The following is a 26,383-nucleotide window of genomic DNA, read 5'->3' on the forward strand; positions in this document are numbered from 1 at the left end:
CAAACTTATCAGCTATGATTGAATGGCAGAGCAGACACAATGGGTTGAATGCCCTAATTCTCCTCCTTTACCTTATGGTCTTATTTGGCTGATTGTCTAAGTCTATGTTTCTTTAAGTGACAGGGTCATTTCTACAAATGATGTTTTGACTGGATTGTGTTTATTTATGATAGTCTGTGACCTGTTTAGAGGTACTCACTTGTGCAAATTTCCTTTCATAATTTCAGTCATCAAATATGCAATGTTTCAGAACCATTGTTCATTATTTTACTTGTTTCTCCACAGTGTCATTCTGTTCAGTGACTCCAGGTTTAGTATCTTGATGCCTCATGCTGAAACGTGTTTACTGGGCTGCTGAAACATTGACTTCTTATTTTCCCTTTTCTTCATTAGCCTTTCTGAAATCAGAAAAGGAAGAATTGAAGGGAAATATCAATGTGGTGTTAGTGAACCTGGGAAAGCTAGTGGACATCAAGAATGGTAAATAGTAAAATTCATTTAAGATTCACTGATCCTATAATCATGGTACCACATGATTTATTACATATGGATAGGGCATATGCAGTGCAAGCTCCATTATACTGAATTAATACTGTGAAAAGTATGAAGTCACCATAGGATAATAGTGCTACATTCTCATTAGAGAGAGATTCTTCAATAAGGGCACAACATTTGCTACCGTCCAGTCTTCTGGGACCTCGTCCATGACTAATGATGATGCAATGTATCACCCAAGGCCCCTGCAATTTCTTCTTTAGACTCTTGGGTATATCTGGTCAAGACCGGAAGATTTATCAACCTTTACACATTCTGATATGACTAATACTTCCTCTGCTGTGATATGGACTGTTCCCCCAGTTGTCACTGCTAACTTCTCCAAGCTCCCAACTCTTCATGTCTTTCTCCATGTTAAACACAGGAGGAATACTCATTGAGGACCTTGCCATCTCCTGCAGTTCCACCCCTTTATGTCCACTTTGGTCCTTGAAGGGTCCTATTCTCTCTCTAGTTATTCTTTTTCCTTTAATATCCTTAAAGAATCTCTTTTGATTCACCCTAATCTTCTCAGGCAAAGCTACCTTGTGCCCTATTTTCGCCGTCCTTATTTCCCTCTTCAGTAAACTCCTGTACTCTGTATATACCTTCAGGGATTCCCTGGTTTCCAGCTGCCTGTACTTTAGCTATCTCTCCTTTTTTCTGGTCAAAGCCTCAATATCTCTTGTCATCCAGGGTTCCCTGCTCTATAATCCTACAAACCTTGTCCTTCATCCTCACAGGAACACATAGACCCTGAACTTTAGTTATCACACTTTTGAAGGCCTTCAACGTCTGGAGGTCCCTTTGCCCGCAAACAAACTACTCCAAACAAACCCTGCAAGCTCCTGTCCAATTCTGTCAAAGTTTGCCTTGCCCCAATTTAGAACTTGAACCTGTGGACTACTCTGTGAAGATCCAGGCATTGATGATGGCAGCCTCACATTTGAGGACAATTTCCTGCAATGTATCATTCACATCTTAAATATTTGAGCTGTAACAGAAACTTTGCTGAAAAAAGAAATGAGTATTTGCAGTCTAACATTGGTGTGAAGTACAATCTCTCCATGCTTGTTGTTGACTGTAATGATTTAATGTTGTTTTTTTGTTTGCAGTGAAGCCACAGAAGTGTACTCCAGTATACTGCCAGAATTGTTCAGCAGCTGTCTCCACTCTCAGTAAAGTAGAGAATTTGCATGCTGTGGTGAGTGCTTGAACTCCCAACTATTCTCTATATATATTGGTGATGTAAATTAGGTGAATATGTGTAATATCTTTAAGTTGGCAGATGACATGAAGCAGGATGGGAGGATGTACTATGAAGAGGGTGCATGGATGGTTCACTATGGACAAGTTGAGTGAGCGGTTAAATGCACGCATATGCAGTATAATGTGGACAATCGTGAGCTTATTTACTTTCTAGCAAAAAAAAGGAAGGCAGATTATTCTTTGCAAGGAGGAATCATAATAACCCCCTCCAGTGTGGAAACAAGCCCTTCGGCCCAACAAGTCCACACGAGCCCTCCGAAAAATAACCCACCCAGACCAATTTCCCTACCCTATATTTACCTCTGACTAATGCACCTAACCTACACATCCCTGAACACTATGGGCAATTCACCTAACCTACACATTTTGAATTGTGGGAGGCAACCAGAGCACCCAGAAGAAACCCATGCAGACACTGGGAGAATGTGCAAACTCTGCACAGACAGATGCCCAAGGTTGGAATCGAACCCAGGTCCCTGGCACTGAGTCAGTAGTGCTAACTACTGAGCCACCATGCCACCCCAAATTAGCGACTAGGTACTAAGTAGTTTGGGAATGAGTGGAGCTGTTATTTGAGCAGTGAGGCCTGTGATGATGAAGTTAGGTCTGAGTTATCCAACTTCTAAATTGGTAACAGTTGTAATATATTCCAATTCCATTTTGAGTTTTTATAAAACATTGGGAAAAGAGAAGGTACAACAAGACCTGCGTGACCTTATACACCAGTCGCTGAAAGTAAGGCAGGTGGTGGTGAAGAAAGTAAAATGCAATGTCAGCCTTCATAGTGGGAGGATTTGAATACAGGAACATGATGTCTTAGTGCAATTGTACAGGGCCTGGTGAGATCATAACTGGAGTACTCTGTGCAGTTTTATCTGAGGAGGGAGTGCAACAAAGATTTACCAGACTGATTCAAGATCACAATAAAAAGGACCAAAATTAGGCCTTTGGCCAATCAAATCTGTTCCATTGTTCAACCATGGCTGATAAGTTTCTAATCTCCATTCTCCTGCCTTCTCCCCATAACCTTTGATCCCCTTACCTTACCTATTCGTTTTAAATACACTCAATGACTTAGCCTCCATGGTCCTCTGCAGCAATGAGTTCCACAGATTAGCCACCCTCTAGCTGAAGAAATTCTTCCTGGTCTCTGTTCTAAAGGGTCATCTATTCAACTTGAGGCTATGCCCTCAGTTCCTAATCTCTCCTGCTAGTGGAAACAACTTCACCATGTCCAGTGTATCGCTGCCTCTCCGTATTCTATAAGTTTCAATGACATCCCTCCCCTCATCCTTCTAAACTCCATCAAATAGAGACCCAGAGTCCTCAACTGCTCCTTGTATGACATTTCTGGAGTGGCAGGATTGACATATGAAGAGAGATTGAATCAGTTAGGATAATATTCACAAGAGTTTAGAAGAATGAGGGGAATCTCATAGAAACAGGTAAAATTCTAATTGGACTAGACAGGGCAAATGTAAGAAGGAAGTTCCTGATGACCAAAGAGTCCAGAACCATGGGTCATTGTTTAATGACTAAGATGAGGAGAAATATTTTCACCCAGAGAGCAATGTTTTAACGGGATCAAAGAATATGGAGTGAAAGCAGGAACAGGACATTGAGTTGGATGATCAGCCGTGAACATATTGAATGATGGAGCAGGCTTGAAGAGCCAGCTGACTACTCCTGCTCCTATTTTCTGTGTTTCTATAATGGACCATCCTGCAATTAGACTGCGAGGAGAAAGTGAGGACTGCAGATGCTGGAGATCAGAGCTGAAAATGTGTTGCTGAAAAAGCGCAGCAGGTCAGGCAGCATCCAAGGAACAGGAGAATGCCCGAAACGTCGATTCTCCTGTTCTTGGATGCTGCCTGACCTGCGCTTTTCCAGCAACACATTTTCAGCTGCAATTAGACTGCACCTACCTCCAAGTCACTAACACCAGCCGCCATTGTAAAAGGTCTGGAAGAGCCCAGGGCAGCTAGTGTTGATTAATTTATTAGGTTTGTGTTTACCATCTCAGCGGTTGCTTTACATTCTGCTGACCAGACCACTTTTATTGTTACCTCACAAATTGGTTCAGGCTTAGCTAAAGCTACGTCGAAATTTCTACCAGCACGTTCCTAAAAGTCTCATGACTTACTATTTTAGTTTTAGGAACATGGAATTCTATTAAAGCTTTTACTTGTCTGTATCTCCCTGTATATCTACAGTAATTTGCCCTTGCTATTGTGAATTTTTTTGGCTAAGTTTATTGGTAAGCCAGCTAAATGTAATTGTTTGGACAGGTTTTCTGCTCTTCCCATGTGTCACTGTATATTGCAACATTCTCTAAATAAACTACACAGTTATGTATTTGAGCTACAGCTTTAATTCATCACTGTTTGGAATGTAGCCAAGGCATTTTTTAACCCAAAAAGCTTCACTTGACATTTGTCACATTGAATGAGTCACACCAATGTGGATATTTGTTTAATTCTTGATTGTTAATGGCACTTGCCAGTGCCCCTTCATCAATCTTAGCAAGAAACAAGGCACTGCCAATCCTATTGATACAACCATATCATTGGATACAAACCTTTTTTCATGATGCATTTACTCTTCTGTAGTCTGTACAGAATGTGGTTGATTGACTGACTGGATGAGTAAGGTAACTACAGGGATGAGTGATTGGTATTCCAGGTGCTTAGTAGTTTAGGAATGAGTGGGACCAATTTTGAAGATGAGGATGAAGAGTTGTCTAATTCCTGAATTGCTAACAGTCGCAATACATTCCAATTCCTATCTCATTTTGGGTTTTGCATAAGATATACTTCCCCCTGCAATTTGGGACTTTTGGCCATTTTAAGCAATCAATTCTGAAGCCATATTAATGTTAAGATTTACCAAGGTGGAAGTGTGGTGGGAAATGGTAGTTACAGGGAAAAACTTGAATTACAAATGTTACAATCTCAGCTGATGTTATTACTGGAAAATTCAGATCTCAAGACTGAAATCAAGCTTGAATGATTAGAGATTTTAGGTTTTAAATAAGTGGTCTTTCACTAAAACACAAACAAGCAATGCTACAGATTTGGTTTTAACAGTACATAGCAGCTTACTATTGCAAAAGAAATGAAGATAAATTATAATGTACCAAGCTAAATACTTAAAACATGTTTAAAGATTTAAAGCATCTGGTAAATGGCAATCCCAACAACACTCCTTTACAGTAGTCTGAGTGGAGAGAATTCCCTTCTCTTTCACTCTTGTACATACTTCAACTTCAGCTTCAATTCCCCCTCTTGAAAATCTGATAAACTCCTTCTTGGAGTCTTCATACAGCTGAGTTTAGAGATTCTCAGCTTCAACTAGCACCTTCAGGTTTGTAACCAAACACTTCTGGTCTTGAACTTTCAAACAAAACTGCTCCGGTGAGGTACCCTATTTTTTAATAGTCATTAGCACTTTCCATTCTCAGGAACAACTGTTTTACATGTCCAGCTTCGCCAAAGACTTCTGCAAATTGCCAAACTGAAATCCAAAAGCCTTTTTTAATCTGTGGAGGTTTCCTAAACCCCCCAAAATTCCATAATCTTCCATCTAAATGCTTAATTCATTACTGTTTACTCTGTTTGCTCATAAATACCTACCAATATAAACAAATTCCCGTTTGTATCCTCCCACCCCTGAGCTATTCTCACTAATTGTTTAAAGAAAAATATATCACTATGGCTGTAGCAATACCTACAAGTTAATCATTCAACCTCTTCACAAACATAAAGACCAATCCACAGGATACTGACTCAAATGGGGTGGCACGGTGGCTCAGTGGTTAGCACTGTTGCTCCGTAGTGCCAGGGACCCGGGTTTGATTCCCACCTCGAGTGACTGTGTGGAGTTTGCACATTCTCCCTGTGTCTTTGTGGGTTTCCTTCGGGTTGGTCATGCTAAGTTGCCCATAGCGTTAGGTGTATTAGTCAGAGGATTGGGGAATGGGTCTGGGTGGGTTACTGTTTGGAGGTCAGTGTGGACTTGTTGGGCCAAAGATCCTGTTTCCATAATGTAGGAAATCTAATCTAATTTTAAAATCCAAGCTCCACCATAAATGACATCAAAATATAGATGCATCACACTTCGCGCAGAAAAATATTGAGGACACTTCATGAAAGTTTTTAAAATTATGAATAATTTTGATTGGTGTGAAGAGAAAAGAATATCCTGACTAAAAAAATGATCAATGATGAGGGGTTTAAGACTGATGTGGAATTGGGATCAATTTACCCGCATTTGTTCCATGTTTCCTATTGTTCTTACTGAGCAGGAGTCTCAGCCTTAAGTTTTCATCTGACCTTCAGTTTACCCAAGCTTTTAAAAGTGGAATTCCATTCCACTTTATTGTAAATATCCGCCCTGTTTTCACTCCTGAATAGATTATCTGTAATTTAGCATCATTAAGTTTATGTTGATGATTATTGCAGGAGAATTGTTTTCCTCCTTATTAAATCCTCTTTACAGTATTTTCAACATATTTATTAAATCACCGCTGCATGCACTGTATTCGTTTGGAGTGATTATTTTTCAGTGGATTATTGCAATGAATGAATGATTTTATTGTTACATGTATTTTATAGTAAGAATACTATAAATACAGTGAAAAGCTTTCATTTGTCACCACAATTTGGTGCCATTTTGAATGATTTAAGAATAAAGAAGAAAAGATATAGCTTGAAAAAAGTTCATCAGTTTTCAGCCAGCTCTTCATTAATGATGTCTGCGCTGCCATCCCTCCTCCACTGCCTTGTCACGGTCTGCACTGGACTCAAACACCATTGAAGTTACTGATTCTCGGGTGCAGTCTTTCTCTACTGGCCATTACTCCTTTGCCAGCCCCCGCACCGACACCACACCCAAAACCAACATCAGATTAGAGTCTTCTGCTGCTGGGTCCACATTGTCAAAGTCACTTCGAGTGTGGAATGTTTAGATGTAGTTTTGGCTAAGGAAGTTTTATTTCACTTTGAAATATTACACCTGTATAGCAGAGAATGAAGCAGGACTGTTAAGTAGATGAGTGGATTAATTATGGACCCTTTGATGTGACAGAGGTATTTTTCCTTACTTAAGAATGTGATGGTTTTAAGAATTAATGTTGCCACTTTTAAACAAATACACCTTTTTTTAATGTAAGCTATCTCAACCTCCTCAACATAAATTAATAAGAATTTTATTTGCTTTCAGACGTGGACGTGTGAATTTTGCAACAACAAGAATGTTCAGGATTATCGCTCAAATGAACCATGCTTCAGAGATGACCAGACTTACGTTCATATCCCTAACCCTATGACCTCTGACGATATTGATGATTCCCTGGTTGTGTTCTGTGTTGATATCTCTGGCAGCATGAGTGTAACATTTGAGGTAATTAGACTCGGAGTCTGAGTGCAACCTTGTTTCATGTTTTTTCCTTTTAGAAGTGGTCAGCTAATGGCACGTGCATACTTAGTATTAAGATTTGTTTTAATGTTGTTTCCCACTGGTTGATACAGGCTGCTCAAAATGTATCAAAAATGTGTTGCTGGAAAATCACAGCAGGTCAGGCAGCATCAAAGGAGAAGGAGAATCAATGTTTTGGGCATAAGCCCTTCTTCAGGAAGGGCTGCCTGACCTGCTGCGCTTTTCCAGCAACACATCTTTGAGCTCTGATCTCCAGCATCTGTAGTCCTCACTTTCTCCCTGCTCAAAATGTGTCTCTGACCTACCTCACTGCTCATCACCTCTCCCACTCCCGGATACGGAGTCTCACTGCTCAGTGATTCCCACTCCTGGATCCAGAATCTCACTATTCAGTATCTCCCACTCCTTGATCCACCATCTTGATGATCTTTGCTCTCGTTGACCTCTTTTCTACTCCATGACTTATCCTATCTGCTGCTTCCTTCTCCTGAAAACTGGCTCTGAGCACCGGTTCTGGGTATAAATGATTCACAGCGGTAGGAGCAGTTTCAATTGATAGGGATTTGGTTCTCTTCAAGTGGGTTTGTGATCTATGCTGCCTGTTATTGATCTGAAGTCTCTTGGTGATGGATTTCCTGATCCCAACAATGAAACAGTTACATGGTAATAAATTTGGAACATTCAGGAAATCGGACCGGACCCAGGCACCAATGCTGTCTGCTGTGGTGACACCAGTTTGGCATAGAGCTGTTTCTGGTGATTTAAAGCCAGCCAGTTTTGTCGAGGAAGATTTTTGAAGCCATTTCACCTATTTTTTTTCTCTCGTTCCCAGAGGTGTGGCTCACAGCAATTGTTCAGGACAGGGTGATTGGAGACTAGGGAGTTCAGCAGGTGGATGAATCAATGAGAGTATGGATTAGGATGTGTTAGAGGCTATTCATGTGAGGATTGGTGAAGTGGTGAGTCATGGACTGACAGAGGCTGAGAACTTGGGCGAGCTGTTGAGAAAAATCTGCTGCATCAGAATGGTCAATGAGTAGGATGTGTGGTGAGTGTGGGAAGTTACTGCAAACAGATAGTTTTATGTTCTGTAAGCTTATTTTACTTAGTGATACAGGAGAAATGTATTTCAACTCCAAGGATTTTAAAATGTAATTTTTTTTCTCTTATGGTTGATCCTGCAGAATCTAACTCTTTTACATGATTTTAATAGAAAAGTACTTTTACTTAAAGTTGTTTCACACATACTTGCAATTTTTCAGGAACACAGCTCCATTAAGTTAGTTGTGTCTGTGTTGTGGTAACATTGGTGGGAGATGTAGCATGTTGACATTTACTGAAGTTTGTACATAGTTGTTGGTGGATTTTCATGGGAGGTGTTGGCGTGTGGTGGTTACTCATGGCCAGAGGTTCTGAGTTAGAGTATCTCTAGAGATACTATTACACACCTTTGGAGCAGGTGGGATCTGAGCCCAGGCCTACTGGCTCAAAGATAGGCATACAACCCATGTATCACAAGAACTCTGGGACTGCTTCATCCTTTTTCTTCTTTTCTAACTAGAACTGTCATCACACATAACAACTCTATCACCAAATCCTAGTGACTTTTTGTTTTGTAAACTACTAACCGCCACCAGCAATCCCCCATGCTGGGTCTGATTCATTTTTTTGACATCAGCCTGTTCAGAGATGTTATTACACATGTCTGGAACAGGGAGACTTGAACCTGGGCCTCCTGGTTCAGAGGTAAGAACACTACTACCTTGTCACAAGAATGCTTGTGTTTGTTTTTGTTTTTCTTATTCTGTTTCCTTTCTACCCTGATGTGCTGTCACACACAAACACCCCTAATATCAAAATCACTTACTTTTCTTTTAGAAGCTAGTGACCACCACCAGTAAAATGTTACCTGAGTTTTCAATTGAATATTTGCACCAAAGCCTATGATGGATAATGCAAGCCATCAAACATGAAGAGGGGTGGGTAGGGAGAGAGGGAAGGCACTAAATCAGAATGGAGCTGGGGGGTTACTGTATCGCCCACGGTATACACCTCTCTCACTCTGAAAGCATCAAAAACCATGATGGACAATGCATACTCCCTGTCCAATGACACCTGGGCACAAACGTAACCACGGTAGAGGGGCAGACAGTCGGCAGAGATGATCCCCTGCAGCCTGTTTATAGCTAGCCTGGCTGGGCCCAGGAGGAGACCTATGAGGAGGTCCTCCAATCTGCCCAGGCCCCTCCACATTGGATGCCCAATTATTAGGTGCATGGGACTGAAGTGCAACCAAAAACGCAAGAAGATTTTTCAACTAATTTAAAAACGGGTGCAAATGCCCACAATCAATATACACTTGGTCAACGGATTCCAAAGCACTGCAAAATAAACAGTTGGGCTGAGAATCCATGAACTACCACAATCTTCAGTTGTGAGGGACTGCTGTGTGCAACCCCCTCCACCCCAGGTCCCCAATGGAAAGAGGGAGGACTCTTATGTAGAGAACCCTCCAGTGGGGATACCTGATGCCCAGTGGCAGATAAGCACACCAAGACTTGTTTGGTCAGGTCTGCTTCATAGAGTGCTCAGGTGATGAGTTTCAGCTGGGCAGGCTGTTGCTTGTTACCAAGGAAACTTGTATTGAGCAGAACAGGGAAATTTATCAACGATTCTCATTGGCCTTGTGTGGGTTATTACACTTTATATACTGGATGCACTTGCAGACAAACTCTGTGTTTCATGCACAAGAACGCGCAGATCTTTCTGTGCTGCAGCTTTTTGGATTTACTCTCCATTTAAAGAAATATCTACCTTTTTAATTCTTACTACCACAGTGCATGACCTCATACTTTCCTTTATTATATTACATCTACCAAGTTTTTTTGCTCACCTACTCAATCCATCCTTAATCCCTTTCCCAATCTTGAGCCAGAATTGGGCTGTTTGTATTTAGGTGTTATACTTGGTACTGTGATATGTTTCTGATGCAATTTGCTACTCACCACCAACATTACTTATTTCCACCTCAAATTGTTAACTAATTCTGGGTTTACTGCAGATCCTCTACTATTGGAGCCTTCATCCATACCATCCTTTCCAGACTTACCCTATCAAATACTTCCCTGTCTGTCTTTCACTTTGCATCTTAAAATTGCATAATCTGAGGAATGTACAAAACAGGAACTCTTTCAGCCCACTGTGGCTCAAGAACTGTCATCATTTAGGGGTTCACATGCCAGTTTTTAATTTCTAGGTTCCCCATTCTGGAGTATGTGTTTAACTGTTTTAAAAATGATTTGTGCCCCCTTTGACTCAAGATGATATTACACTATTCCCCCAGGGTGCTGAGACTCTGCACCATTGTTCACGTGTCAAAATGCTGACGTACTCAGTTTCTGAAGGCTTTGATTGACAATGGTTCTTGTTTCTATGTTGTATGTTTTAATTATTAGCATTGGTTCAATTACAGATGAATAGAAGCAGCAAATCGCTCTATATGACCCGCTTGCAGGTAAGAAACATTCAAATTTTGAAACCAGAAAATATGCAGACCTATGTGCTGAATACTGCCATTCTCATCACAGTATTGAGACCGTGTCTGAAAGACTATTGATATTCTGCTCTTTAAGTTCAAATGGTGTTTGATTACCAGATTTGCAGTTCATCCACAGCGAAAAAGCTTGGTGCTGGGAAATCTGAAGGAATGCAGAGAATAAAAGGGACCATTTAGCAAAGGAAAAAAAATCATAATAATTGAAAAAAGCCATATTAAACACCTGGAAAAGCTTTGGTGAGAGTGTGGCAAGGAAGAGTGAACAAGTTGTAGAAGCATGAAGGAAGAGTGATAGGTACATTCAGGAAAGTTATACATGGGCCCAACTAATGAGGCCTGTGTGTTGCTGGAAATGGTGCTTCCTGAGATAGCATGAGATTGTGGTTCCTCTCTCTCAGCAAGGGATAGAATTGCATGACTTTAATGCTGTTTAGGAAAATTTAGTTAATTGTCTCTGTGTCAACCCAATTCATGGTGAGTGTAGTTGTGCTTCCCGTGCTGCACATACCTTTCTGCCTCAGGTGGACTGATGGCTTTTCTAAAATGCAAATTTATTCCCAATGCCCCTATTATGAAGTTGAAGGTGTGTACTGTACCTTTAAGAGAGAACCAGAGAATGCCTAAAAGTATGGTACTCATCCACCGGCTCCATCGTCAAGCACATAGACCAGAACCCAATATGCCGGCCACTACAATGAACAACAGCAGAAGACACAGTACAGCAGTGCAATACAGGAGGCTCCAAAGCGCTGAAGATGTCACTTAGACAGGGGATGAAACATCTACAAATCAACTTGCCAGCTCAGTGAACATACCCACAACTACGGCAACCTTATATTAAAAAATGCCTCGGAACTAAGGCAGACTGAGGACTGCAGTGGTTCGGTGTCTCAAGGTAGATCGCCATCACCACCTTCAGCGTAATAAATATTGGCCCAACCAGTGAGGCCCGATGGATTGATGAGGTGGGCAGATCAGTACCAGATGGAATTTAATCCTGAGCATTGTGAGGTGATGCACTTTGGAAGACATAAGTACTTAAGGAAGTACTCAATAAATGGCAGGATACCAGGAAGCTCAGAGGAACAGAGGGGTCTTAAGATGCTTGTCCACAGATCCCTGAGGGTGGCAGGACAGATTAAGAGGGTAATTAAAAACACTTATGGGACACTTGCCTTTATCAGTCATGGCAAAGATTATAAGAGCAGGGAGATTATGTTGGAGCTGAACAGGACTTTGCTTAGGCTGTATCTGGTAAACAGGCTGTTCTGCTACAATGTATGGTTCATTAACACAAATTAGCTGTAATGCAATTAATGAGTGCAGGACACTATTTCTAAAGTGCAGACTTTTAAAATGTGTGTTGGCTGTGACGTGATTACATCACTAACACTTTAAGTGCTGTTTCTAGAGTGCAATTTGTCTATAATACGGAGTTGCACAAGAATGCAACCATCACGTGGTAGAAGAACTACCTGTAATATGTACAGTTCTGGTTGCCACTCCAGAAGAAGAATATGATTGTCCTGGAGGGGGCGCAAGGGAAACTCATCAGGAAGTTGCCTGGGATGGAGCATTTCCGTGATGAAGAGAGGCTGGATAGGTTTGGGTTGTTTTCTTTAGAGCAGAGTAAGCTGAGCACCAGAGGCATGGACAGCACCTGTTCTCCTTGGGCGAAGGGTGAACAATAAAGGAGCATAAATTTAAAGTGAAAGGTAGGAAGGTTAAAGGGAATTTGAGGCAGAAAGCTTTTTTTTAATCCAGAAAATGGTGGGGTTCTAGAATGCATTGCCTGAGAGGGTAGTTGAGGCCAGAAACCTCCCAACCTTTTAAAAAAAAAGTACTCAGATGAGCACTTGAAGAGTAATAACATATGGACCAAGTGCTGATAAGTGGTCCTAGTATGGATTTGGGTTATTTTTTGTTGGTGCAGATTTGTTGAGACAAAGAGCCTCTTTTCTACTGTGTGATTGTGAGATTCTTTGAAAGCAAAACATGTTGTGAAACTTTACCTTCAAATTGCAGAACAGAAAGGAAGTGCCTAAGCACCATAATTCTGGTATGAAGCACTCACTTCAAATTGTTAATTTGTGATGCTGTCTTACAGGCTGTACAAGAGGCTATAATCCAGTCGCTCGATTATCTTTTTGAAACATCACCTCGGACAAGAGTCGCTTTGGTTACCTTCAACAATGAGGTAGATGAACAGAAACTGAATACTCTTCACTGTTAGTTTGGAAGATGTTGTGAAACTTGAAAGGGTTCAGAAAAGGTTTACAAGGATGTTGCCAGGTTTGGAGGATTTGAGCTATAGGGAGAGGTTGAATAGGATGGGACTGTTTTTCCTGGAGCGTCAGATGCTGAGGGGCGATCTTATAGAGGTTTATAAAATCATGAGGGCATGGATAGGATAAATAGACAAGGTCTTTTCCCTGGGGTGGGGGAGTCCAGAATTAGATGGCATAGGTTTAGGGTGAGATTTGATTACGCTGATCATACTTCAACTGCATTTATCTGCCTTTTTTTGTATAACATTTGATAACTTCCTGAGAGTAATCTGTTAAACCTTGCTTTGCCATATACAAGGTTTTGGGCTAACATTTGGCAGATAGATGATAATATGGAAAATTGTAAGGTTATCTGGCTGGTAAGTAAAAATAGAAAGCAGAATGTTACTTAAGTACAAAGCTCAGAATTGTGCAGTATTGCTGTATCTGGGTATCCTCATACAGGAAGTACAAAACTTTAACACTGGTACAGGAAGAAATTGAGAAGACAAATGAGTGTTTGTTTTTTATTGCAAGGCAGGATGATGTAGAAAAATAAGAGGGTCTAGCTACAGCTGTAAAACGTCTCTGTGAGAATGTCCTTCTATTCCTTTACCCTTAAGGATGTGGTGCTGGAAAAGCACAGCAGGTCAGTTCGTATCCGAGGAGTAAGAGAATCGACATTTCGGGCGTAAGCCCTTCATCAGGAATCCCTGATGAAGGGCTAATGCCCGAAATATTGATTTTCCTGTTTTTCGAATGCTGCCTGGCCTGCTGTGCTTTTCCAGCACCACACTCTCGACTCTGATCTCTAGCATCTGCAGTCCTCACTTTCTCCTAGTTTCTCCTTGGTCTATTATTCATCTCAACTGTTCCTTGTGATATCAAATGCCACGTTGCCATTACTCTGTATAAAAATATTTGTTTATTGGATTTATTGACATAAGATTATTGTACAAAAGGAGAACATTTTTCTTATGAGTTTGTGCAGTTACTTCAGAAAACTCTAGTTATTTCCACTTTCATGCTCTTTGTCTACATCTCTACAATTTCTACTCTCAAACATGAATCCAGTTACCTTCTGAAAATGATGATGAAATGTGCTTTTCCCACCACCTTAGGCAGTACATTCCAAATATTAACCATTCATCATTATCATGACTCGATTGAGAATATGTTGCTGAGAATCAAGCCCCACTCCTCCCAGGGTCATCACAAAAATTAAAGATTTAATCAAATTACACACAGTCCCTAAATTTCCTGCCTGATGAATTTGGGCTAACAGGAACTGTGACTAGGTTTCTGTATTAATTACTGTTAATTGAAAAGAAATCAGTTTTACCCCCAGGCAAACAAAGCTATAGATTATCAACACCATTGTATTAATTGAAACCCTAACCCATTTCTTAGCACACACACATCACAGACCTAGGCAAAAATCAGCATACATATTGTGGATGAAAGGGAAACACTGTTCAATAACACCAATTCACAGGATTCAATGTTCCTTTTGCTTCTTCCAAGATCTCCTGTTCACCAATCTCCTTATTTCCCGATTCTTTCAGTTCTTTGCGGAAGATACAGGCAGTTGGCCCTCCCATCATCCAGTCTTTCACTATCACTAGTTGGAGGCAACTGGTGGAAGAGAATAGCGAATGATCTTGCAGTTTTTTTTAATAGCTGATTCTGGATTCTGAGCTGAGTGCCTCCCTAATTAACTGTCTACAGGGTTGCTGCCAGCTTAATTTTAATGTGAGCTAAGAACCAATATTGGGAGCACATAAGGCATAACCATTATGATAAAGAGGTTAGATCAGATTTCCAGACCATCGTTTTTAAGTTAAAAATCACACAACACCAATTTATAGTCCAACAGGTTTAATTGGAAACACACTAGCTTTCTTAAGGTAGTAGTTGACTATCACCTGATGAAGGAGGGACGCTTCGAAAGCTAGTGCTTTCAATTAAACCTGTTGGACTATAACCTGGTGTTGTGTGATTTTTAACCTTGTACACCCCAGTCCAACATCGGCATCTCCAAATCATTGTTTTTAGCATTAGTATTGGATGCAGGTACAGAATTCTTATTTGAAAGGCTCCAATGGTTTTTGATTCACCAATAAGCATCTCAGCCTTGGCTTACTATTGTCAATGAATTTTTCATCCCATTAAAATGGGTCATTTTTAATTTCAATGTCAGCAAAATGTAAACCGAAGTTAGAACTCTCTTCAATGTGATTGGCTTAACAGGTAACAATCTATGGAGATGGACTGTCTCCCCCATGGACTCTGCATGACTTTGAGTTAATTGATCAAAATTACCTGAAAAAGCAGGGTGTCGAGGCTGCACAGCCACATTGCATTTTGGAGAGCAGGGATGCACTATATTGCTGCATACGCCAGTGAGTAACTCTGTCTCAAGGATTATGTCTGTATTCTGGTGGAACTGAAAAGCAAAATGTTGAATGTTGGAAATACTTTTAATATAAAATGCCTGAAATTTGTTTTATCTTAATCTCAAAGAGTCAAGTTAATGTTTCAGGTGGAGCATAAATCTGACAAAGGACTAAAGCCAAAATGACCTTCCTCTTTCTTTAGTTCCTTTGTTTTCATTCCCTATGAAATAAGAGAAGAAGATTTCATGATTGTTCAATTTAGGTCACAAGCCCCAAACATGGGTGTTCTGCTACTGCTATCTGAGTTAGTTGTGGGAAGCCTCAGGCTTTCTCTCAGGATTGCAGTGGCAGATTAAGCAGTGTCTAGGCTCCTGTGCCTGGGCTTATCTTAATCGTCGGCTTTTTTCTCTTTTTCTTTTTTTACTAAACCTTACCTGATGAAGAGAACTCTTCAGTGGGAAGGTGGTAAATGGGTTCTGGTGTGGCAGTGACGCCTTCAGAGGAGCATGGCTACAGTGCCACCTGACACATAGTAAGGATTGGAAGGAGGCGAATGTTGTTCCTCTTTTCAAGAAGGGTAATAGGGAAATCCCTGGCAACTACAGACCAGTCAGTCTTACATCTGTGGTCAGCAAAGTTTTGGAAAGAATTCTGAGGGATAGGATTTATGACTACTTGGCAAAGCATAGCGTGATTAAAGACAGTCAGCATGGCTTTGTGAGGGGCAGGTCATTCCTCACAGATCTTATTAAATTCTTTGAGGAGGTGACAAGACAGGTCAACGACAGTTGAGCAGTGGATGTGGTGTATATGGATTTCAGCAAGGCATTTGATAGGGTTCCCCATGGTAGGCTCATTCATAGAGTCAGGAAGTATGGAATACAGGGAGATTTGGCTATCTGGATTCAGAGTTGGCTGGCTGACAGAAGGCAGAGAGTGGTTGTAGATGGAATGTATTCTGCCTGGAGGTCAATGTTGAGTGGGGTCCCGCAGGGCTCTGTTCTTGGGCCTCTGCTCTTTGTAGATTTTATAAATGAGTTGGATGAGGAGGTTGAGGGAAGCAATTTTGAGTGGGAGCAGCGGCCGAGGAAAAGCGAACCCGGGAGACTACAGCTAAGGTAAGACAGTTTGTTTCAAAATTACTTACCTGTAGCGGGCAGCGGTGTTTTTTTTCCTCTCTTCACAAAAAGAGCGGGAGCAGCAGAGGAAGTGACGGCAAACAGAGGGGCAGCCGGGAAGGAGAACAGTGAGTATAAATACTCACCCTTTAATCACCAACGGTCATTTGAGTGGGAGCAGCGGCCGAGGAAAAGCGAACCCGGGAGACTACAGCTAAGGTAAGACAGTTTGTTTCAAAATTACTTACCTGTAGCGGGCAGCGGAAGTGAGGTTGGAGCGCATAGCTGGGCGGGAAGGTAAGTGATTAGTATTTGAGTGGGTGTGTTCTAGACCCCAGGTCCTACTTTCGTAGGGCCTCCCTCCCACCCTCCTCCTCTAACCTAAGTTTAAAGTCCACAGGTAAGTGACTCAGTGTTATTGACTCAGTGTTCTTGTTTTTGGAGACAAAGTGTACAGTCATGGCAGCGCAGGTGGTGGAATGTTCCTCCTGCAGGATGTTTGAGGTAGGGGTGACCACCGATACTCCTGCCGGCTTCGTCTGCAGGAAATGCAGTCAGATCCTGCTCCTCACCGAACGAGTTAGGGAACTGGAGCTGGGGTTGGATGAGCTGAGGATTATTCGAGAGGCTGAGAGGGTGATTGATAGAAGCTACAGAGACATAGTTACGCCAGAGAACAGAGGTAGCTGGGTAACAGTTAGAGGTGGGAAGGGGAAGAAACAGGCAGTGCAGGGTTCCCCTGTGGTCGTTCCCCTAAAAAATAAGTATACAGCTTTGGAAACTGTTGGGGGGGACAGCCTTGCAGGTGTAAGCTGCAGTGAAGGGGTCTGTGGCTCTGAGACTCAGGAGGGAAAGGGGGAGAGGAGGAGAGCGCTAGTTATAGGGGACTCTCTAGTTAGAGGGACGGACAGGCGGTTCTGTGGACATGGGCGAGACTCTCGGATGGTTTGTTGCCTCCCGGGTGCTAGGGTCCGAGACGTCTCGGACCGTGTCTTCAGAATCCTTAAGGGGGAGGGTGTGCAGCCAGAAGTCGTGGTACACATTGGCACCAACGACATAGGTAGGAAGAGGGGTGGAGAGGTCATTCAAGAGCTCAAGGAGTTAGGCTGGAAGCTAAAAGCTAGGACAGACAGAGTCGTCATCTCTGGGTTGTTGCCGGTGCCACGTGACAGTGAGGCAAAGAATAGGGAGAGAGTGCAGTTGAACATGTGGCTGCAAGGATGGTGTAGGAGGGAGGGCTTCAGATATTTGGACAATTGGACTGCATTCTGGGGAAGGTGGGACCTGTATAAACAGGACGGGTTGCACCTGAACCAGAAGGGCACCAATATCCTGGGGGGTAGGTTTGCTAGCACTCTTCGGGGGGGTTTAAACTAATTTGGCAGGGGGATGGGATCCGGACTTGTAGTCCAGCAAGTAAGCTAGCTGTGTGTCAGGATGCCCAAGACTGTAGGGAGGCTGTGGAGAAGGTAGCACTGACAGGGACTACTTGTGGACACAGAGATGGGCTCAAGTGCGTATACTTCAACGCAAGGAGTATCAGAAATAAGGTGGGTGAACTTAAGGCGTGGATCGGTACCTGGGACTACGATGTTGTGGCCATCACGGAAACATGGATAGATGAGGGACAGGAATGGCTGTTGGAGGTTCCTGGTTACAGATGTTTCAGTAAGATTAGGGAGGGTGGTAAAAAAGGAGGGGGGGTGGCATTGCTAATTAGAAATGGTATAACGGCTGCAGAAAGGCTGTTTGAGGGGGATCTGCCTCTGGAGGTAGTATGGGCTGAAGTCAGAAATAGGAAAGGTGCAGTCACCTTGTTGGGGGGTTACTATAGGCCCCCCAATAGCAGCAGAGATGTGGAGAAACAGATTGGGAAACAGATTTTGGAAAGGTGCAGAAGCCACAGGGTCGTAGTCATGGGCGACTTCAACTTCCCAAATATTGATTGGAAGCTCTTTAGATCAAGTAGATTGGATGGGGCGGTGTTTGTGCAGTGTGTCCAGGAAGCTTTTCTAACGCAGTATGTAGAGTGTCCAACCAGAGGGGAGGCCATGTTGGATTTGGTACTCGGTAATGAACCGGGACAAGTGGTGGGCTTGTTAGTGGGTGAACATTTTGGTGATGGTGACCACAATTCTGTGACTTTCACCTTGGTTATGGAGAGAGATAGGTGCGCACAACAAGGTAGATTTTACAACTGGGGGAAGGGAAATTACGATGCTGTAAGACAGGATTTGAGGAGCATACGTTGAGAGCATAGGCTGTCAGGGAAGGATGTGGTGGAAATGTGGAACTTTTTCAAGGAGCAGATACGACGTGTCCTTGATATGTATGTACCTATCAGGCAGGAAAGAAATGGTCGTGTGAGGGAGCCTTGGTTGACGAGGGAGGTTGAATGTCTAGTAAAGAGGAAGAAGGAGGCTTACATAAGGTTGAGGAAACAGGGTTCAGACAGAGCAGTGGAGGGATACAGGATAGCCAGAAGGGACCTGAAGAAAGGGATTAGGAGAGCTAAGAGAGGGCATGAAAAATCCTTGGCGGATAGGATCAAGGATAACCCCAAGGCATTTTATGCGTATGTGAGAAACCTGAGAATGACGAGAACGAGGGTAGGTCCGATCAAGGACAGTAGTGGGAGACTGTGTATTGAGTCGGAAGAGATAGGAGAGGTCTTGAACAAGTACTTCTTTTCAGTATTTACGAACGAGAGGGACCGTATTGTTGAAGAGGAGAGTGTGAAACGGACTGTTAAGCTAGAAGAGATACCTGTTAGGAAGGAAGATGTGTTGGACATTTTGAACAACTTGAGGATAGACAAGTCCCCCGGGCCTGACGGGATATATCCTAGGATTATGTGGGAAGCAAGAGAGGAAATTGCAGTACCGTTGGCATTGATCTTCTCGTCTTCACTGGCAATGGGGGTGGTACCAGAGGACTGGAGAGTAGCGAATGTTGTGCCCCTGTTCAAAAAAGGGAATAGGGATAACCCCGGGAATTACAGGCTAGTTAGTCTTACTTCTGTGGTAGGCAAAGTAATGGAAAGGGTACTGAGGGATAGGATTTACGAGTATCTGGAAAGACACTGCTTGATTAGGGACAGCCAGCACGGATTTGTGAAGGGTAGGTCTTGCCTTACAAGTCTTATTGAATTCTTCGAGGAGGTGACCAAGCATGTAGATGAGGGTAGAGTAGTGGATGTAGTGTACATGGATTTTAGTAAGGCATTTGATAAGGTTCCCCATGGTAGGCTTATGCGGAAAGTCAGGAGGCATGGGATAGAGGGAAATTTGGCCAATTGGATAGAAAACTGGCTAACCAGTCGAAGTCAGAGAGTGGTGGTAGATGGTAAATATTCAGCCTGGAACCCAGTTACAAGTGGAGTCCGGCAGGGATCAGTTCTGGGTCCTCTGCTGTTTGTAATTTTTATTAATGACTTAGATGAGGGAGTCGAAGGGTGGGTCAGTAAATTTGCAGATGATACGAAGATAGGTGGAGTTGTGGACAGTGAGGAGGGCTGTTGTTGGATGCAGAGGGACTTAGATATGATGCAGAGCTGGGCTGAGGAGTGGCAGATGGAGTTCAACCCTGCCAAGTGTGAGGTTGTTCATTTTGGAAGAACAAATAAGAATGCGGAATACAGGGTTAATGGTAGGGTTCTTAGTCAGGTGGAGGAACAGAGGGATCTTGGGGTCTATGTACATAGATCTTTGAAGGTTGCCACTCAGGTGGATAGAGTTTGTAAGAAGGCCTATGGTGTATTATCGTTCATTAGCAGAGGGATTGAATTCAAGAGTCGTGAAGTGATGTTGCAGCTGTACAGGACTTTGGTTAGGCCACAGTTGGAGTACTGTGTGCAGTTCTGGTCGCCTCACTTTAGGAAAGATGTGGAAGTTTTGGAGAGGGTGCAGAGAAGATTTATCAGGATGTTGCCTGGAATGGAGAGTAGGTCGTACGAGGATAGGTTGAGAGTTCTCGGCCTTTTCTCGTTGGAATGGCGAAGGATGAGGGGTGACTTGATAGAGGTTTATAAGATAATCAGGGGAATAGATAGAGTAGACAGTCAGAAACTTTTTCCCCGGGTACAACAGAGTGTTACAAGGGGACATTAAATTTAAGGTGAAGGGTGGAAGGTATAGGGGAGATGTCAGGGGTGGGTTCTTTACCCAGAGAGTGGTGGGGGCATGGAATGCGCTGCCCGTGGGAGTGGTAGAGTCAGAATCATTGGCGACCTTTAAGCGGCATTTGGATAGGTACATAGATGGGTACTTAATCTAGGTTAGAAGTTCGGCACAACATCGTGGGCCGAAGGGCCTGTTCTGTGCTGTATTGTTCTATGTTCTATGTCTATCCCTCAACTCACTGCTATCCATGTGCATGTCCAGCGGTGGTGGTGGAAGCAGCGAAATTGGGGACATTTAAGCGACTGCTGGACATGCACGTGGATAGGAGTGAGTGAGGGGGGGTATGTAGGTTGTTACTATATTTTGCATTAGGATCAACTCTTGGCACAACATCGTGGGCCAAAGGGCCTGTTCTGTGCTATACTGTTCTATGTTCTATGTTCCAGTTGCCTTCCCAATTACCCACTGAACTTTGAAGCCTGCTTTGTGTGATTCATCGATGAAAGTGCTGAAATTTGTTGATTTTTTTGCAGTCTTCCTCCATTTAAATAATATTCAGCTCCACAGTTCTTCATGCCCAAGTGCATTACTTCACATTTTCCCACATTATATGCCATCTGCTTTATTTATTCCCAATCAGTTAACCTATCTTCATCCCTGTGTAAAGTCTTTATGACACCTTCACCACTTGCCTTCCCATCTATTTTTGTGTCATCCACAAACTTGGCAATAGTGTATTCACTTGTCACATCTGAGACATTTGTGCCCAATCACTGATCTCTGAGACACTGCACTAGTTTCAGGCTGCTGTCTTATGAATGCATTTCCCCCCGTCCCAAATCTGTCTTATTATTTAGCCAGTCCTCTATCTAATCTATTATACTACTTATATCTTATTAAGTAACCTGATGTCTGGTACCTTTTTCAAATACCTTTTCTGAAAATCCAAATATATTATTTCACTGCTTCCCTTTTATCTGTCCTGCTTGTTAGCTTCTCAAAGAGCTCTACTAAGTTTATCAGGCATGATTTCCCTTTCATGAAGCCATGCTGACTCAGCTTGATCATATTGTATATTACTAAGTCATCTGCTATTATATTTTTTATAATCAACTCTAATGTTTTCCTGAAAACACACATTGAGATAACTGAGCTGTGATTACCAGGTTTTAATCTCCTTTCCAGGTGTTACCTCCGACACCATGAACTTTATTTTCCAAATAACCTTGTGGTTGCTTATCAAATGCCTCCCGGGAATCATCCACCAGTTCTGTTCTGAAGAAAGGTCACTGGACCTAAAACATTATTTTTGCCTTCTCTCCAAAGATCCTGCCAAACCTGTTGAGTTTTCCAGCAATTTTTGTTTTTGCTTCTGATTTTCAGCATCCGTTTCGTGTTATTGTTTAGTACATCCACCAGTTACGCTATATCACAAGCACATGCTACCTCTTTGAAGAACTCTTACTCGTTTGATGAAACATAACTTTGCTGTGACAAAACCATGTGGACTCATTTCCTGCATGAATACCTTTCTCTTTTGCTTTAACACTATTATTTGTTTTAATCAGATTTGGTTTCTCGCATGCCCCCACCCCATCCCCACTATTGTTTTAAAGTTTACTCTGCTTCTGCACTTCTCCTTTACTTTGTTGACACACACAGATCCCCAATAAAGACCTCCAAGCATTGACGGCCCTATCTGAGACATTTGCGGGAGCCCCAAGTTGTATTTCTTGATGTCAAACAGCAAGTTATTTATCCTTGGGGCTTCCATCTTTTTAAAGGACATATGCTTGTTCGTAAGAGCTGCTAATGAGTCAGCAACTCAACAGTCTCAGCAGTGCCTTCAGTAGTTGGGGCCCACTGTCAGGACTGGACCTAGCATCCTCCCAAGGAGGTGAGTGGCCTACTGGTGCCAGGCAATCTGGTTCATGAGAGCAGTGGAGGAGGCAATTGTCTCAGAGTAACTATTACTGTGGCCTGCAGGGAAGCTGCCTGGATAAAGAATGTAGAACATTGGAAGAAGAGTAGTCATGCAACCTATCAAACCTGCTCTATCTTTCAGTTAGATTGTGGGACTTGTGTGCACAGTCTCCATATCCCTTGATATCATCAGTCTCTAAAAATCTACTGATTCCTTCTTTAACCTGTTGAATGTCTGAGCTTCATAGCCCCCGCAATAGAGAATTTCAAAGATTCACCACCTTTTGATGAAGAAATTCCTCCTCAACTCTGTCTTAAATGGCCTACCACTGATTCTGAGATTTTTTCCTCCTGCTTCTAGATTCAGGGAATTCAGGTTCTAATGCCACCCAGAAAGACATCCCATCTACAACCATTCTGTCAACACACTTTGTTGGAATTTGATAAACTTCATTGAGATTACCGCTCATATTTTGGATCTGTGCTTCCTAAAGTTTCAGTCTCCTAATTTTCTCCACAAAAGAAAATCTTATCATCTCAGGGATTAGTCTAGTGAACCTCCATTGCACTGTCTCCATGGTAAGTATATCTCTCCTTAAACAAGGGGACTAAAATTGTACACAGTGTTCCATGTGAGGGTTCACCAAGGCTTTGTACCACTGCAGTAAGACTTTGTAATTAAGGCCCATATACCACTTATCTTCCTAATTGCTTGTTGCAACTGAATGCCAACTGTTAGTGATCTGTGAACCAGGACACCCTGGACAGTTTGGACACTTGCACTTCTTGACCTCACCATTTCAGAAGTATTCTGCCTTTCAAAAGAGAGTAACTCCACGTATATTTTCTCACATACCTTTACATTATATTCCATCTTTTATGTTCCAACCCATTCACTTAGCATTCACTAGTGTGCCCAAGTTCCACTTAATGTCTCTACACATTGAAGGCTTATCCACAGGGTGGTAAAATGCCAGCCAACTTAATTGACAATATTAGTTTCTGGATAGGGGCAACCAACATCTACCTTCCATGGTAGTGGGTGACATGAGGCATTTGATCCCATGTCTTCCCCAGTCATTGTACGGGGCTCTACACCTCCCAGTCCATGCATAAGAGTGCTGACAACAGTAGCCCTCAATATCTGCGGGGTTATATTTTGGCAAGAGTAGGAGTTTTGTGGAACGGCCAAGATTCTGCACCTCAGCTAAATGGTACCAGGTCCCTGAATCCAAAGAACCCTCCCCACCCCCCCCCCCCCCCCCCCCCCACCCCCCCATTTCCAGCAAGTTGGATATTCACTGTGGACAGGAGGAAATGAAGGAAATGGTTCACGTATGGAAAAATTCCAAACCAGACAAGGCTGTTTGGAGAAACTTTAAACCACTCTGTGTTGATTTCGAAACCACCCATTTTCACTTGAGTGAGGTACTTATGCTGGAGTGTGGGAGTCACAGCTTCCACACAAGAAGATAAGAATTTATGTGAAAGGAGTACGAGGTTGTGGGAGCAGCATCTTTGTGAGAGTCAGTGCTTGTGGAACATGATCCCATTTAGCATTGTTACCTGCAGAATGAAAGAATGGTGATTGGAGAAGAGAAATCAGTTTGTATTGCTGGGTGGGCAGTGCAGTGGGACACTACCTCTTTGGGCCATTTTTGATCACTGGTATCAGTGGAGAATACAATATAAGCCTCACAGGTTGTGGGCTATAGTGGTGCCTGTACTTGGGGAATCGACACAAGTGAGATGTTAGTACTTGAATAGGTTTCGACTTCACTATGTTTTATTTTAATCTGACATGTAAAGATATTATTTTTAATCATTGTAAAAGTATAATTTGTAACTGTATACCTCTTGTGTATCTGCAGGTTGCAAGAGTGTGGTGCAACAGCACTGGGTCCAGCAGCACTGGTATCTATAGCAATGGCTTCCCAGAAACAAGGCTCCAAGGTCAGTGGAATTTGTTGATGAGATTTTTGTACGTGCAGTATATGTGGCAGGTCACAATTTAAAAACTAGAACCTCAATTTAGGATTGGTTATGGACACCAACCAGAGTTGGAACAAAAGAGTAATTTTCAGGTTGACAGGAGGGGAGTAAGAGTAGAATATTTAGATCAGCTAATGATAAAAAGTTGGAAGGAAAGCTAAAGATTGAAAGAAGCTGCAGACACCTCCAGAAAACTGTAGGCTCTGAGTAAGAACTTTGTATTCCTCTTACAATGTGGTGAAGTGGAAAGACATTAACTTTGGAGGAAAACTGGAAAAGCAAAATCTACTTTGAATGGCGAGAGGTAGTGAAATGTTTATGCTCGGAGGAACATACACTTCCTAGAATCAATCTCAGAAATTTAACATACAAGAAATCAGGAATATGATTTCGAGCAGGCTAATGCTCTGTGGATATGTGATTCAAATCCAGTACAGTAGTCAGTAGAACTTTAATTTTATTTTTAAATCTGGAATTTAAAGGTAAGGTCATAAATGGCAATTATTGATGCCGTCAGAAATGTGATATTGTCACAGGTATTGTCTGGTGAGGCGGTCCTCATGTGACTGCAGACCAGAACAATGTGGTTATTTCTTAAGTCCCTCTGAAATGACCTGCCTAGTTATTCAGTTGTATTAAGCCACTATACAAAAGGAATGTACCTTGACAGACTGCTGGGTGAAGACTTGGGAAATGGGCCACCATCTTTCTTTGTGCCAGGTAGCACTTCAACCAGTAGGGAGTTTGACCCCAATTCCCACTGATACTGAAACAAAACAAACAAGGAGAACTGAAACGAAAAACAGAAATTGCTGGCAGCATCTGTAGGAAGAAAGCAGAGTTAATTTTTCAAGTCTGGTAACTCAATTCTGCTTTCTCCCTACCGATGCTGCCAGACCTGCTAAGTTTTGTCAAAAACTTTCTGGCGGCAAGGTGGCTCAGCGGTTAGCAGTGCTGCCTCACAGTGCCAGGGACCGGGTTCAATTCCAGCCTCGGGTGACTGTATGAGTTTGCGCATTCTCCCCGTGTCTGTGTGAGTTTACCCCAGGTGGTCAGTCATCTTAGCTCCAGCACATCTGTGCAGGAGTTCCTCAGGATAATGTCCGAAAATCTTCAGCTATTTGATCAGTGACCTTTCCTCTATCATAAGGTCAGAAATAAAAGACATTCGAAGTAACTGCACAATGTTTGGCACAATTCACGACCCATCAGATACTGAATAATCCATATCCAAATGCAGCAAGACCTGGACAATATCCAGGCTTGGGCTGACAGGTGGCAAGTAACATTTGTGGCTCATTAGTATCAGGTAGTGACCATCTCCAGTAACAGACTATCATTCAGTGGCATTACCATCGTTAAATCCCCCACTAGTGTTGCCTGTTGACTAGAGGCTGAACTGACTGTTATAAGAACATAAGAACTAGGAGCAGGAGTAGGCCCTCCAGCCTGCTCCACCAATCAATAAGATCATGGCTAATCTTTTCATAGACTCAGATCCACTTACCTGCGCTCTCACCGTATCCCTTAATTCGGTTATTGTTCACAAAAGCTCTACCTTACCTTTAAAAAGTTTACCAAAGTACCCTCAGCTACTTCACAGCGCAGGGACTTCAGTAGATTCACAACCCTCTGGGTGAAGAAGTTACTTCTTAATTTAGTCCAAGTTTCACCTGCTGGTGGAAACAACCTCCCTACTTCTATCTTATCTATTTCCTTCATAATGTTATATGTTTCTATAAGATCCCCCCTCAATCTTCTGAATTCCAAT

The 26,383-nt window shown here is 42.4% G+C and overlaps 1 protein-coding gene across 5 annotated transcripts in view; it reads left to right on the plus strand.

The window, feature by feature from the left end:
* Positions 1–26,383, plus strand: part of LOC140489444 (circularly permutated Ras protein 1-like) — a 111,522-nt gene that overhangs the window by 8,452 nt on the left and 76,687 nt on the right. For all 5 annotated transcript variants that reach the window (XR_011963130.1, XM_072589008.1, XM_072589009.1 and 2 more), the window contains 7 exons: positions 394–480; positions 1,650–1,738; positions 7,024–7,203; positions 10,712–10,753; positions 12,903–12,992; positions 15,313–15,464; positions 24,492–24,573. Coding sequence is in view for 4 of the 5 variants with exons in the window: in XM_072589008.1 (XP_072445109.1) it covers positions 394–480; positions 1,650–1,738; positions 7,024–7,203; positions 10,712–10,753; positions 12,903–12,992; positions 15,313–15,464; positions 24,492–24,573 (722 nt within the window). In the remaining variant the exon portion in view is untranslated. The remainder of the gene's footprint in view (positions 1–393; positions 481–1,649; positions 1,739–7,023; positions 7,204–10,711; positions 10,754–12,902; positions 12,993–15,312; positions 15,465–24,491; positions 24,574–26,383) is intronic.

This window comes from Chiloscyllium punctatum, chromosome 18, assembly GCF_047496795.1.
Source record: "Chiloscyllium punctatum isolate Juve2018m chromosome 18, sChiPun1.3, whole genome shotgun sequence".
Taxonomy (NCBI): Eukaryota; Metazoa; Chordata; class Chondrichthyes; order Orectolobiformes; family Hemiscylliidae; genus Chiloscyllium; species Chiloscyllium punctatum.